The sequence below is a fragment of the Chiloscyllium punctatum genome, chromosome 44, assembly GCF_047496795.1.
Source record: "Chiloscyllium punctatum isolate Juve2018m chromosome 44, sChiPun1.3, whole genome shotgun sequence".
Classification (NCBI taxonomy): Eukaryota; Metazoa; Chordata; class Chondrichthyes; order Orectolobiformes; family Hemiscylliidae; genus Chiloscyllium; species Chiloscyllium punctatum.
The window spans coordinates 12102005-12117227 of record NC_092782.1 but is presented as its reverse complement, the minus strand read 5'-3'; the positions used below and the strand labels follow the sequence as shown (position 1 = coordinate 12117227).

Genomic DNA, 15223 nt, shown 5'->3' with positions numbered 1-15223 from the left:
GTGCAGTTTGAGGTTTAGTTGGAGGAGCTGGTGCAGATGGATGTATTGTTGGAGGAAGTGGTACAGATGGAGGTGTAGTCAGAGGAGGTGGTACAGATGGGGGGGTAGTCAGAGGAGGTGGTGCAGTTTGAGGTGTAGTTGGAGGAGGTGGTACAGATGGAGGTGTAGTTGGAGGAGGTGGGACAGATGGAGGTGTAGTTGGAGGAGGTGGTACAGATGGAGGTGTAGTTGGAGGAGGTGATGCAGTTGGAGGTGTAGTTGGAGGAGATGGTACAGATGGTGTAGTTGGAGGAGGTGGTGTAGTTGGAGGAGTTGGTGGAGAAGGAGGTGTAGTTGAAGGAGGTGGTACAGATGGGGGTGTAGTTGAAGGAGGTGGTACAGATGGGGGTGTAGTTGGAGGAGGTGGTACAGATGGAGGTGTAGTTGGAGAGGTGGTACAGATGGAGGTGTAGTTGGAGGAGGTGATGCAGTTGGAGGTGTAGTTGGAGGAGGTGGTACAGATGAAGGTGTAGTTGGAGGAGATGGTACAGATCGAGGTGTAGTTGGAGGAGGTGATGCAGTTGGAGGTTTAGTTGGAGCAGCTGGTGCAGATGGATGTATTGTTGGAGGAAGTGGTACAGATGGAGGTGTAGTCGGAGGAGGTGATGCAGTTGGAGGTGTAGTTGGAGGAGGTGGTACAGATGGAGGTGTAGTTGGAGGAGATGGTACAGATCGAGGTGTAGTTGGAGGAGGTGATGCAGTTGGAGGTTTAGTTGGAGCAGCTGGTGCAGATGGATGTATTGTTGGAGGAAGTGGTACAGATGGAGGTGTAGTCGGAGGAGGTGATGCAGTTGGAGGTGTAGTTGGAGGAGGTGGTACAGATGGAGGTGTAGTCGGAGGAGGTGGTACAGATGGAGGTGTAGTTGGAGGAGGTGATGCAGTTGGAGGTGTAGTTGGAGGAGGTGGTACAGATGAAGGTGTAGTTGGAGGAGATGGTACAGATCGAGGTGTAGTTGGAGGAGGTGGTACAGATGGAGGTGTAGTTGAAGTAGTTTGTGCAGTTGGAGTTGTAGTTAGTGGAGGTGGTGCAGTTGGAGGTGTAGTTGGAGAAGGTGGTGCAGTTGGAGGATGTGGTGCAGTTGGAGGAGTGTGGTGCAATTGGAGGTGTAGTTGGAAGAGGTGGTGAAGTGGGAGGTGTATCTGGAGGAGATGGGACAGATGGATGTGTAGTCAGAGGAGGTGCTGCAGTTGTAGTTGTAGTTGGAGGAGGTGGTACAGCTGGACGTGTAATTGGAGGAGGTGGTACAGATGGGGGTGTAGTCGGAGGAGGTGGTACAGATTGGGGTGTAGTTGGAGGGGATGGTACAGATGGAGGTGGTGTTGGAGGAGGTGGTACAGATGGGGGTGTAGTTAGAGGAGGTGGTGCAGTTTGAGGTGTAGTTGGAGGAGATGGTACAGATGGATGTCTAGTTGGAGGAGATGGTACTGATGGAGGTGTAGCCGGAGGAGGTGGTGCAGATTGGGGTGTAGTTGGAGGGGATGGTACAGATGGAGGTGGTGTTGGAGGAGGTGGTACAGATGGGGGTGTAGTTGGAGGAGGAAGTGCAGTTTGAGGTGTAGTTGGAAGAGGTGGTTCAGATGGGGGTGTAGTTGGAGAGGTGGTACAGATGGAGGTGTAGTTGACGGAGGTGGTACAAATGTACGTATAGTTGGAGGAGGTGTACAGATGGAGATGTAGATGGAGGAGGTGGTGCAGTTGGAGGTGTAGTTGGAGGAGGTAGTGCAGTTGGAGGTGTAGTTGGAGGAACTGGTGCAGTGGAGGTGTAATCGGAGGAGGTGGTACAGATGGAGGTGTATTTGGAGGAGGTGGTACAGAGGGAGGTGTAGTTGGAGGAGGTGGTACAGATGGTGTAGTTGGAGGAGGTGGTGCAGATGGAGGTGTAGTTAGAGGAGGTGGTGCAGTTTGAGGTGTAGTTGGAGGAGATGGTGTAGTTGGAGGAGTTAGTACTGATGGGGGTGTAGTTGGAGGAGGTGATGCAGTTGGAGGTGTAGTTGGAGGAGGTGGTACAGATGAAGGTGTAGTTGGAGGAGATGGTACAGCTGGGGGTGTAGTTGGAGGAGGTAGTACAGATGGGTGTGTAGTTGGAGGAGGTGGTACAGATGGGGGTGTAGTTGGAGGAGGTGGTACAGGTGGGGGTGTAGTTGGAGGAGGTGGTACAGGTGGGGGTGTAGTTGGAGGAGGTGGTGCAGTTTGAGGTTTAGTTGGAGGAGCTGGTGCAGATGGATGTATTGTTGGAGGAAGTGGTACAGATGGAGGTGTAGTCGGAGGAGGTGGTACAGATGGAGGTGTAGTTGGAGGAGGTGGTGCAGTTGGAGGTGTAGTTGGAGGAGGTGGTACAGATGAAGGTGTAGTTGGAGGAGGTGGTACAGATGGGGGTGTAGTTGGAGGAGATGGTACAGATGGAGGTGTAGTTGGAGGAGGTGGTGCAGTTGGAGGTGTAGTTGGAGGAGGTGGTACAGATGAAGGTGTAGTTGGAGGAGGTGGTACAGATGGAGGTGTAGTTGGAGGAGGTGGTGCAGTTGGAGGTGTAGTTGGAGGAGGTGGTACAGATGAAGGTGTAGTTGGAGGAGGTGGTACAGATGAAGGTGTAGTTGGAGGAGGTGGTGTAGTTGGAGGAGGTGATGCAGTTGGAGGTGTAGTTGGAGGAGGTGGTACAGATGAAGGTGTAGTTGGAGGAGATGGTACAGATCGAGGTGTAGTTGGAGGAGATGGTCTAGATCGAGTTGTAGTTGGAGGAGGTGGTACAGATGGAGGTGTAGTCGGAGGAGGTGGTACAGATGGAGGTGTAGTTGGAGGAGGTGATGCAGTTGGAGGTGTAGTTGGAGGAGGTGGTACAGATGAAGGTGTAGTTGGAGGAGATGGTACAGATCGAGGTGTAGTTGGAGGAGATGGTCTAGATCGAGTTGTAGTTGGAGGAGGTGGTACAGATGGAGGTGTAGGTGAAGGAGTTTGTGCAGTTGGAGGAGTGTGGTGCAATTGGAGGTGTAGTTGGAAGAGGTAGTGAAGTGGGAGGTGTATCTGGAGGAGATGGGACAGATGGAGGTGTAGTCAGAGGAGGTGCTGCAGTTGTAGTTGTAGTTGGAGGAGGTGGCACAGATGAGGGTGTAGTCGGAGGAGGTGGTACAGATGGGGGTGTAGTCGGAGGAGGTGGTACAGATGGGGGTGTAGTCGGAGGGGATGGTACAGATGAAGGTGGTGTTGGAGGAGGTGGTACAGATGGGGGTGTAGTTAGAGGATTTGGTGCAGTTTGAGGTGTAGTTGGAGGAGATGGTACAGATGGATGTGTAGTTGGAGGAGGTGGTGCAGATGGGTGTGTAGTTGGAGGAGGCAGTGCAGATGGAGGTGTAGTTGGAGGAGGAGGAGGTACAGTTTGAGGTGTAGTTGGAGGAGGTGGTACAGATGGGGGTGTAGTTGGAGGAGGTGGTACAGTTGGGGGTGTAGTTGGAGGAGGAAGTGCAGTTTGAGGTGTAGTTGGAGGAGGTGGTTCAGATGGGGGTGTAGTTGGAGGAGGTGGTACAAATGGGGGTCTAGTTGGAGGAGGTGGTGCAGTGGAGATGTAATCGGAGGAGATGGTACAGATGGCGGTGTAGTTGACGGAGGTGGTACAAATGTACGTATAGTTGGAGGAGGTGTACAGATGGAGATGTAGATGGAGGAGGTGGTGCAGTTTGAGGTGTAGATGGAGGAACTGGTGCAGGAGAGGTGTAATCGGAGGAAGTGGTACAGATGGAGGTGTAGTCAAAGGAGGTGGTACAGATGGAGGTGTAGTTGGAGGAGGTGGTGCAGATGGGGGTGTATTTGGAGGAGGTGGTACAGATGGAGGTGTAGTCAGAAGAGGTGGTACAGATGGAGGTGTAGTTGACTGAGGTGGTACAAATGTATGTATAGTTGGAGGAGGTGTACAGATGGAGATGTAGATCGAGGAGGTGGTACAGATGGGGGTGTAGCTGGAGGAGGTGGTGCAGTTTGAGGTGTAGTTGGAGGTGGTGGTGCAGATGGGGGTTTAGTTGGAGGACGTGGTACAGATGGATGTATTGCTGGAGGAGGTGGTACAGATGGAGGTACAGTCGGAGGAGGTGGTACAGATGGAGGTGTAGTTGGAGGAGGTGGTACAGATGGGGTGTACTTGGAAGAGGTGGTACAGATGAGGGTGTAGTTGGAGGCAGTGGTGCAGTTGGGGGTGTAGTTGGAGGAGTTGGTACAGATGGTGGTGTAGTTGGAGGAGGTGGTACAGATGGTGTAGTTGGCAGAGGTGGTGTAGTTGGAGGTGCAGTTGGAGGTGTAGTTGGAGGAGGTGGTGGAGAATCTGGTCATATCTGCACTCTCCTGGATGGAACCTGTGCAGGCTCCAGGAAGAGATCCCTTTGCTCTGGTTGGGCACCTCTTGGCACCAAGCTGTCTCTTTGTGGGCACCTGTAAGGCACAAGGCTTCCCAGCCAGTGGTCTGGAATGGTATCTGACACCTGGTTAATGGGGGAAGACTAATGTCACTTGCCCAGCTGTCAGGAGATTGATGTCTCCACATTCCCCCCCCCCCCCCACACCCCCAGGAGCAGTCCATGTCTTCTCTGGTCAGAGTGGTGGCAGTTGTGGGGGGTGGGGGTATGTTTGAGGACACAGATGTCCAACACAGCCCCTCATGCCACTCACATTCTGACATCATTCTGACGTATTATGGGATGCCTTCGCCTGTAATAGCATGCAGGGGCCAAATGAGTAAGGCACATGTGTGTGGTACGGCTGTAAGGGATGGCACACATTGGTGAGGTGTTCTGAGAGAGTGGGCAGGCAGCATACCGGACCTGAGGAGGGGGGTTTAGTCATATAGAAGGATGGGGAGGTAACAACAGAGAGTGAGGGAAGGGGTTTCACGCAACAGAAGGGGTGTCACAGCTTTGCTGGGAGGTTGGTGCACAGTGAGGTGTGAGGCAGCAGAGGGCCGAGTATTACACTTACTCTGGCAGAGCGGAGGAAATCACTGACCTTCTTCCTGCACTGATGTCCAGTCTGCCTCATCCTGGAGATGGCACTGACCTGTGTGGTGATCTCCCACCAGGCTGATATAGTGTGGTGATGTGTCCACTCCTGCCAGTCCTCTGGGACGAGGACTCCTCTTCGCTCCACTACCCCATCCAAAAGTGCCTCCATGTCCCTCTCCAAGAAGCCAACGTGTGAGCATCTCCTCCTCTGCCTGATGCCTAACACAGCCGAGGAGCAGGCTATGTAAATGGCAGCACGCCTACTAGTGTGCAATGGGCTTTGAAGATGACGTGGCCCCAAGGGATGCTGCTCTTGTGGAGGTCCTCTGTGAGTGATACGTCCCTCTGTGAACGGCACAAGGTAAGCTGGGACAGAGTTAGGACGTGAGTCTCATTGCGAGGGCTCCAGCTGCGACTAATGTGGTGAATCTGGCAAGACATGGTGAGCAAATGAACTCAGTCTCAACGCAAGACTCATTGCGCCAAACACATCGTGACTCCCACTTAGCCACAAATGGTAAGGTTCAGCCCCAGAGTTGAAATGAACATTAAGGTCTTAGGAACATGGGGACAACATTCATCAGGTGGAGCCTCTTCCAACATTCAAACAGATCATAGCTCATTGATATCTTAACTCCATCTCTCTTCCTTGATTTTCTAACCCTTCCCTGCCTAAGCAAAATCAATCAAGCTCAGTTTTGAACATAGAATATTGAACAGCACAGCACAGGAACAGACCTTTCAGGGGTCACTGCTGGGAGGTGGAGCTCATGAATATTAAAATGTTAACTTGACTCAAACATCAACAGTTCTGAAATGAAATGGGGGGGGGGGGGGGGTGTTAAGATTACACTTTGTGTATTAAAACACAATTCTTCAGTCCTGCCTAACCTCAGCAAAAGGCAATGTTCGCGAATTCAACATGAACCCACAACGTATTGTATAGCATTATAGTTTTACCTATGGGCCGGAGTATTTTATTAGAAGTGCACACAGGTTTTTCGATCCATCAAACCTCATCGTGGGAATACTGTCTTTGACCCAAATAAAGAATGAAAAATATGAAATGATAATCAGGATTGAAGAAAGGGGAACTCTTAGCTCAGTAAATATCAGGTTTTCAAACAACTCATGCAAGGTGTGGAGACAGACCGAATAACTTCAACATAAACCGATGCTGTGTTAGACTGTCCAACAGCTCATTCCTAGATGGACTCAAATAGTAAAAGGGAATAGTACTGTAATTCACAGCACCAACTATCACACAATATCTAAGGTGCACAGAGAGTGGGCCCTCAGGAAGTCTCAGGCTGTACTGTAATTCTATTGCAAATCAACTCAGTACCATCAGCAGTAAACAGTATCTTAAGGGTCAATGCGAATATAATCTGAATAATGATCATCTTTTAAAGTTCAGTACGTACCTCAACTTGCATGTACTAAATTATGCTGGCATAATATAAGAATGTACTAAGTCATGTCAGTACAATAAGAATTTTTCAAATGTGATATTTTCATAACCATCTTTACAAAATCACAAAATTGGTTTGAGAGCTTGCTATTTACAAAAGCCAATAGAAAATGTTCTTTATATCTACAATAAATTGTTATCTTTTGCAAGTAATTATCATTGAATGTAAATAAACAATAAAAATATTCAAAATGGATATAAATCCTTAACTAGGAGTTTGGCTTGTAGCATGTACCTTTTATAAAGTGAAATGGCCCTCCATATGTCTGCCAGTCTTTTTCTAAAACATTTGTTCATGTCCATTTTCGCAATGTACAAGTACTACAACTACACAGAGATTGCTTATACAAAGCTGGTGAGCTACAAGGTTATGTACACAAAAGATATTGGCAGGCCATATCATAACTCTGATAAAGCTTTCAACTTTCACTCAAAATAGAGCAAAAGCTACAGACTGAGTACCGCAGCATTTTCTGCGACGTATTTGCTTTAGAAGTACGTCTTCCTTCATTTTGACGGCCACTGTGGTCGGACAACAAGTCAGTGTGTTTTCCTTTTACAGATGCGTGTGTTGTTAAACAAGATATGTCGATGAAGAAGTACACCATAGTCCTACTGGATAACCATTGAGTGTTCAAAGTCTAATTCAGCCAGTGGTGCAATTCAGAAGCTTCCTTGGTGAGGTTTCTTTAGTCCTGTTCTTCTCCTTCATAGCAACTTTACACCATCACAGCTGGAGGCACATTGTCCTAAACATCTACAGTATTGTGTCAAAGTCTTGTGCTGGAACAGAATAAAAAACATTGATGCACAATTCAGTCATTTTTATCATCTCCTAATGTCTCATTGGTTGTGTTTGGATTCAAACTAATTTGCGTCTCTGATGTCCCTTCTGATTCTTCATTATTCTTCTCCTCCTCTTCCTCAGTAATTGCTTGGATTGTCTCTGAGCTTTGATGCAGGGAGGACTGGTCTTGCTGTTCGAGCTCTGCTTTCCTCTGTTCCTCTTCAATTACCTTCTTCCACATTTCATGGTTTTCCATCAGGTGCTGCGTAATCTGGCAGAAGACCTTTCTTCGTTTCCTACATCCCTCTCCCACTGTTGGGCAAGAGTTGAAAGAGATAAATTAGTTTGTATCTCACTTATATAAGGTGATATATGTGAGCAACAATTGCAGGTCAATGGAAGTCCCTACAAACTAGTAATTCTTGAATGGCATTTTCCAGTTTTTTTTGTCAATGACACGTTGTACAACAAAGCAACCTTTCTCAAGTACAGTCTCCACTGTCTTTACATTGTCCATGCTCATCACAGGCTGCCTTCAATATGAAGAACATGCTGTTGACCGGTTGCTATGATGTGGCAGCAATTAAAAAGGCTCCACTTAGAGTCTAATAAGTACATTGACTATTTTAGGCAATTCAATAAAACTTGCCAATTTCAGGTAGAATAGATCAAACATCAATCAGCTGGTGAAGTTAGTTAAAGTGTGACTACTTTAATGATGAAATTCTGGATGCAACTGCTCATAACTGGGAGAAGTACTGCCAAGTGCAAATTTAAAAAAAAATTGCTGGTTACTTTGGATTTTGGTTTTATCGTGCATGGCATCAGTGGGAAAATCACATTAATTCCAATCATCTACTACAAGCAGTAGAAACTGAACATCAAAGGATTGACTGTTGCACTTACCTAGCAAAATATGCATAGCATATACATTTGGTCAAATACAATGTGAAATTGTATTTCAATTCATTAGTTTCAAAGGTGGCATAGTAGCTCAGTGGTTAGCACTGCTGCCTCACAGCAAAGTGACCAAGGTTCCAGCCTTGGGGGACTGTCTGTGTGGAATTTGCACATTCTCCCCGTGTCTGCATGTGTTTCCTCTGGTGTCCTCCGACAGCCCGAAGATGTGCAGTTTATGTGAACTGGTCATGTTAAATGGCCCACAGTGTTCAGGGATGTGTAGGTTAGGTTCATTAGTCAGGGGTAAATGGAGGATAACAGGGTAGGGGAATGAGTCTGGATGGTTACACTTCAGAGGGTCAGCATGGACTTGTTGGGCCAAAGGGCCTCTTTCTACACTGTAGGGGATTCTACACCTCTTTGAAACCTGTATGAAATGTTAAAAATCACACAACACCAGGTTATAGTCCAACAGGTTTAATTGGAAGCACACTAGCTTTCAGAGCGACGCTCCTTCATCAGGTGATTGTGGAGGGCTCGATCGTAACACAGAATTTATAGCAAAAATTTGCAGTGTGATGTAACTGAAATTATACATTGAAAAATTGATTGTCTGTTAAGCCTTTCATCTGTTAGAATACAGTGTTAGTTTCACTTTTTTCATGTGTAAATCACGAAATCTTTTTTTTAAAGTTGCATTCTCGGGTTAGCTGTTAACAATGGTGATAGCTAGACAATATGTTGAAGGTGTTAGCCCCCTGTGTTCTCTGTCTATGACCTGATGTTTAGATTGATTCTAATCTAAAAAGTGAGATAACAGAGATAAATGAAAGGCTTAACAATCAATTTTTCAATGTATAATTTCAGTTACATCACACTATAAATTTTTGCTATAAATTCTGTGTTACGATCAAGCCCTCCACTATCACCTGTGGGCGTCGCTCCGAAAGCTAGTGTACTTCCAATTAAACCTGTTGGACTATAACCTGGTGTTGTGTGATTTTTAACTTTGTACACCCCAGTCCAACACCGGCATCTCCAAATCATGTATGAAATGTAACATCTTAATGGTAACTTGTCCCATTTATAATGGGATTTAATGCCTTTTGAAAATGACACAAAAACATTGTGATTTCAAGAACATTAATTCAAGATAACTATTGATGTTGATATTCCCACATTGGCTAAGGCTACCATGAAGAAATCACCTTCTCAACCTCACCTGGGCTGTGGTCAACCACCATCAGTTATCTCTTTCTCAATCAATACAGCAGTTCTGTGGTTGGCTTGGTCCATGGCAACTTTACCTTTTTTAAAATAATTACTCATTCATGGGATGAGAGCATTACCGGTTAGGCAGGATTTACTGTCCATCCCTAATTGACCAGAGGACAGTTAAAACTCAGTGGCATTGCTGTGGGTCTGGAGTCACAGGTAGGCCAGACCAGGTAAGGATGGCTGTTTCCCTCCTGAAAGGATATTAGTGAACCAGATGGTTTTTTTTTCCAAAAATCAACAATGGATTCACAGTCATCACTGGACTCCTAATTCCAGATACTTATTGAATTCGGATTCTGTTGTGGTGGAATTCAAACCTGGGTCCCTGGAACATTACCTTGGTCTCTGGATTAAACAGTCCAGCAATGTTACCACTAAGCCAATGCCTCCCCCTTATTGTTGATAATGCCATATCCAGGACATTGGAATAATTTTCCATAACAATGGTGCCATTTTTACTGCTGGGTCACACACAAACATTTTCTTCAAGTCTTTTTTATATAAAAAGTTATCTTCTCCCCTTTTATTTGGTCTCAATGGTTCCTGACTAGTCCACAGTGTGTACCCGGGCCCTCTGCCAATGTTGCCATAGGACAAGGCTGAAGGGGAACTGGTGAAACCAATCCATTAATTTCCTCTCACATCCTGTGGAGGAGTGCCTGGCCTTTCCCTGAAGGTGTAGTTGAAATCTCAAGCCCCTGCTTGTTAAATCGGACACACCTTGCGTCAACACCAAGTCGTTAAGGTTGAAAGAGAAAAAAAGATGGTGTTAATTAATTGTCATATGGATAGCAAATGATAGTGATAAAATATGGATAATCGATTTTTGAGTTCTGAGGTTAATACTGGGGCTTTCATGGATTGAAATAGTTTCAGCAAGGGGACCAAACACTGACATACATAAAACGTATTCCTCTTTAACTTCATACTTGTGTTTGCATGATGTCACATCTCAGAGTGAGTACAGGATAAAACTGTTATTTCTTTTAACTCAAGAGAACCATGTTATTGTCTCTCCCCAGATACAGTAAACAGGGGGATTACTATTCTTTTTGTGAGAGACAGGTATAGGTTCATGCTAAAAAAAATACACATTTTTGTCAAGGCAACTGAGAAATTTGAAAAGAGGGTTGCCAATTCGCGACTCCTTACCTAGTCCTACAATGTCCAAGTGGAACTGATTTTATTTTTGGTGGTGGGGGGAATTGGCGAGAAAGAGCTGGGAGACTTTGATTATAAATAAATAAACAAACTCTGTTTTTGCTAATAATTCACCTCCAAGCTTGGATCCAGTTAACACTGTCTCGCATACCGATATGACAATGCATAGTGTGCTATACCAGTGGATACTATGCATTTAAAGTTAGAACTAACAAAGTTGGATTCCTCCAATCCATGGTGGCGTTGGAGACCATCACCTTTCCAAGGGCACTTAGGGATAGCCAACAATTTCTAATCTTGCTGATGACGCTCCATCCCAAGAACAAATTTCTATGCTGTTAACTTGAATACAATATTCCTTTGAAGAGTGTACCGCATAATTCAACAAACGAGGAAGAAAAGCTGAAGGGGACGTTGCTCACTAAAATAGCGTTTATCTTTCCATCTGTCTTGCCTGCCCCACCTATACAAACTGACATTCAGGCACAAAATGTCAGAGCAAGCCAGAATTTTAAATGTCAAATGATGTCATTCACTCATGGAAAAGTTCATTTTACTGACAGCTAGAGAAAATTCAAGAGGTGATTAATTAGAACTCACGCAGAAATAGATGGCAAATGAGTAAAAGACAGTTAAGTCAGGCCATAAAGTAGATCAAGGGACATAAGACAGATGCCAATCATGGAACCTAATACAAAGGGATTAATTTATGGATTGGATAAGATTTGTGTTTTGTGGCACCAACATTGCAATAAACAAGACTGCTGACTGTGGCTATATATTTGCTGACAGTGCTATGGGCCACTGACTGTAGGGAGGTGTTTGAGTTTATATTTTATTTCTGGGGAACATTAGTCAATAATTGTTACCAGCAGCTGCTTAATAAATCCTGCTGCATGAAATGTTGAAGTTTTACAGGCATTTACAACGCTGTGATAAGATCAGTAAAGGTAGAACATAGTCTCTCTCCCCCCATTACCACATGCAGGTGTATCACACACAATCCCCTGTATCAAATTGAACAATGCATATTGAAGAGTGGCACAGAGTGATTTCGAGTCACAAGAGTTTTTACAGCACAGAAACAGCCCCTTCAGGCCATGCCAGTCATTAAACACCCATCTTTCCCAGGACTTGACCTGTAGCCTTGTATGCTGTGGTATTTCCAATATGTAGATGCGTCATTAAGGAAGACAGAAGAAAATGCTTAAACCAATGAAAAAAAAGAGATAGCATCTTTGGTTGTGCATCTTGAGTTGATGGGAATTGAATTAAATTTAGACCGGGGCACAGAGAGTGTGGAATTAACTCAGTCCATTACCCACTTGTTATTTAGCTCCGTTGATGTCAGTAGATTTGAGATCAATGAGCTATTTTGCCTGTTCTGCATCTTAGCCTCACTGCACCCCCACAGAATATCAAAGCAAGGAGCTAGTGCTAAATTTGTAAAAGAACTTACAAACACTCGAACTGAAAAGCATGATGACGGAAAGGGTATAGCCTCAGAAGCTTCAATGTCTCACAGTGTGGCACGGTGACTCAATATTTAGCACTGCTGCCTCACAGTGCCAGGGACCTGAGTTGGATTCCAACCCCGGGTGACTCTCTGTGTGGAGTTGGCACATTCTCCCCTTGTCTGCATGGGTTTCCTCCAGGTGTTTCGGTTTCCTTCCACTGTCCAAAGATATACAGGTTAGGTGGATTGGCCATGCCAAATTGCCCGTACTGTCCAGAGATGTGCAGGCTAGGCAGGTTAGTGACAGGGAACGCAGGGTAACAGAGATATGTTTGGGATGGCTGGGGTAGGGTAGGACGCTCTTCAAAGGGTTAGTGTGGACTCGAGGGGCCAAATTGCCTGCTTCCACACTGTAGAAACTATATAATTCAGGTTGGAGGCTGCGGTTAACAATGCATTTGTGACAGTGGCTGAAGAGAACGATGGAGTAGGTGGTGAGAGTACTGAGTTTGGGCCAGGTCAAAGTCTTGATGTCGTCAATGTTTGACTAATGAAGTTGGTTACCAGAACATCTATAACTCGCCTTCTTACAGTGCCTTTCACATGATTAAAATTTTACAGGGTACTTCAGAGGAAATTATCAAATAAAATCTGACAGCAAATAGCAATGTTGACCCAGTGACAGAGACAAAACAGTCATATCGTTCTATGTCGGGATGGCAAATGACTTGGAGGGGAACTTGGTGTGTTGGTTCTCCAATGAGTCTGTTGCCCTCGTTCTAGGCAGTAGAGGCCAAGGGTTTGGTAGGTACTCTTGAAGGAGCCTTGGTGAATTATTGCAGTGAGTGCATCTATTAGGTGGTACACAATGCTGCCAGTGTGCATTAGTCATGGAGTGAATGCTTGAAGGACTTATATGGGTGCCAATCAAGCGGGCAGCTTTGTGCTGGATGATGTCAAGCTTTAGGAGAGTTGGAGCTGCACCGATCCAGGCAAGTATTCCATCACTTTCCTTGCGTCTTGGAGAAGGCGGCTAGGTTTTGGGAATCAGGAATGAGTTACTGCAGAATGCCTAGAATCTGGTCTGTTCTTGTAGACACAGTATGAACATGACTAATCCAGTTCAGTTTCTGATCAATGCTCACCCCTACGATGATGATAATGGAGGATTCAGCAAAGATAATCCCAATGAGTATTAATGGGCAATGGTGAGATTCACCTTTGGTGGAGATGGTCATTCCCGGGAATTCGTGTAGTACAAATGTTACATGTCACTTATCAGCAAAAGACTGGATGCTGGAGCTCCCCTGTGGCACAGTGGTAGTATCCCCATCCCTGGACCTGAAGGCCTGGATTCAAGTCACACATGCTCCAGAGGTGTGTAACACCATCTCTGGACAGGTTGATTAGAAAAATAGTTTTTTTTTTAAAAAAAAGATTGGATGTTGTTCAGGTTTTGCTGCATTTGAACCTTGGTCCCAGGTTCAATTCCAGCCTCAGGTGACTGTCTGTGTGGAGTTTGCACGTTCTCCCAGTGTCTGCGTGGGTTTCCTCCCACAGTCCAAAGATGTGCAGGGCAGGTGAATTGGCCATGCAAAAAATTGCCCATAATGTTAGGTGCATCAGTCAGAGGGAAATGGGTCTGGGAGGGTTACTCTTCAGAGGGTTGGTGTGGACTTGTTGGGCCGAAGGGCCTGTTTCCACACTGTAGGGAATCTAATCAGACGTGATACATTAATTCTGTTTCTCTCTACACAGGCACTGCCAGACCTGCTGAGTTTCTCCTGCATTCTCTGTGTTTGTTTCAGATTTCCAGCATTCATGTACTTTGGGGCATCACGGTGGCTCAGAGGTTAGCACTGCTGCCTCACAGCACCAGGGTCTTAGGATCAATTCCAGCCTCGGGTGACTGTCGGAGTGGAGTTTGCACATTCTCCCCGTGTCTGTGTGGGTTTCCTCCCACAATCCAAAGATGTGCAAGTCAGGTGAACTGCCTATGCTAAAATTGCCCATAGTGTTAGGTGCATTAGCCAGAGGGAAATGGGTCTGGGTGGGTTACTCTTCAGAGGGTCAGTGTGGACTGGTTGGGCCGAAGAACCTGTTTCCGCACTGTAGGGAATCTAAACTACTTCAATATCTGAGAAGTCATGAATAACACTGAATACTATTCAATTATTGGTATTGTTCCCATTTCTGGCCTTATGATGGAGGAAAAGTGATTGATGAAGCAGCTGGGGATGGTTGGGCCCAAGATACTCAGTGAGGAACTCCTCAGAGATGTCCTGGAGCTGAGATGACTGATCTCCAACAAACACTGGGATATGGGCCGGGTGCTGGCAGGTGGGACTAGATTGGATTGGGATATCTAGTCGGCATGGACAGGTTGGACTGAAGGGTCTGTTTCCATGCTGTACATCTCTATGACTCTATAACCACGACCATCTTCCCTTTGTGGCAAATATGACTCCAACCAGCAGAGAGTTTTTTATGCTCGATTCCCATTGATTCCAATTTCACCAGGGGCTTGTCGATGTCACACTCGGCCAAATACTGCATTCGTGTCAAGGGAAGTGTCTCTCACATCTCCCTCTAGAAGTAGACTGATGGTGCTGTAACTTACCAGGTTGAATTGATTTGCCCCTTTCTTGTGTACAGGGCATATCCAGGTAATTTTCCATATTGTTGGGTAGATGCCAATGTTGTAGCTACACTGGAGCAGCTTGGCTAAGTGTGTGACTAGTTCTGGTACATGAGTCTTCAGTATTATTGCCAGAATGTTGTCAGGGCCCACAGCCATTGTAATGACTTCAGCTGGTTCTTGATATCACATGGATTGAATTAAATTGATTGAAGGGTGGCATCTGTGGTTGAGATGGATCATCCACTCAGTACTTCTGGCTGAAGACTGTTGCAAACACAACAGCCTTGGCTTTGGCAATGATGTGCTGGACTCCCTCTGCATTGAGGTTAGGGATATTGGTGGAAACTCTCCCTTCCATTTATTTGTTTAATTGTCCACCACTATTCAAGATTGCAGAGCTTACTGTTGGTTTGTGAGATTGCTTAGCTTTTTCTATTGCATGCTGCATCGCATTGAAGTAGTCCTATGTTGTAGCTTCATCAGGTTGACACCTCAATCTCACGTGTGCCT

At 45.8% G+C, this 15223-nt stretch overlaps 1 protein-coding gene across 2 annotated transcripts in view; it reads right to left on the bottom strand.

The window, feature by feature from the left end:
- Window positions 1-6512: 6512 nt before the first annotated feature.
- pde3a (phosphodiesterase 3A, cGMP-inhibited) overlaps window positions 6513-15223 on the bottom strand; it is a 457973-nt gene continuing 449262 nt past the window's right edge. For both annotated transcript variants that reach the window (XM_072562234.1, XM_072562235.1), the window contains one exon: window positions 6513-7589. In XM_072562234.1, coding sequence (XP_072418335.1) covers window positions 7306-7589 — 284 coding nt within the window. In that variant the 3' untranslated portion in view covers window positions 6513-7305. The remainder of the gene's footprint in view (window positions 7590-15223) is intronic.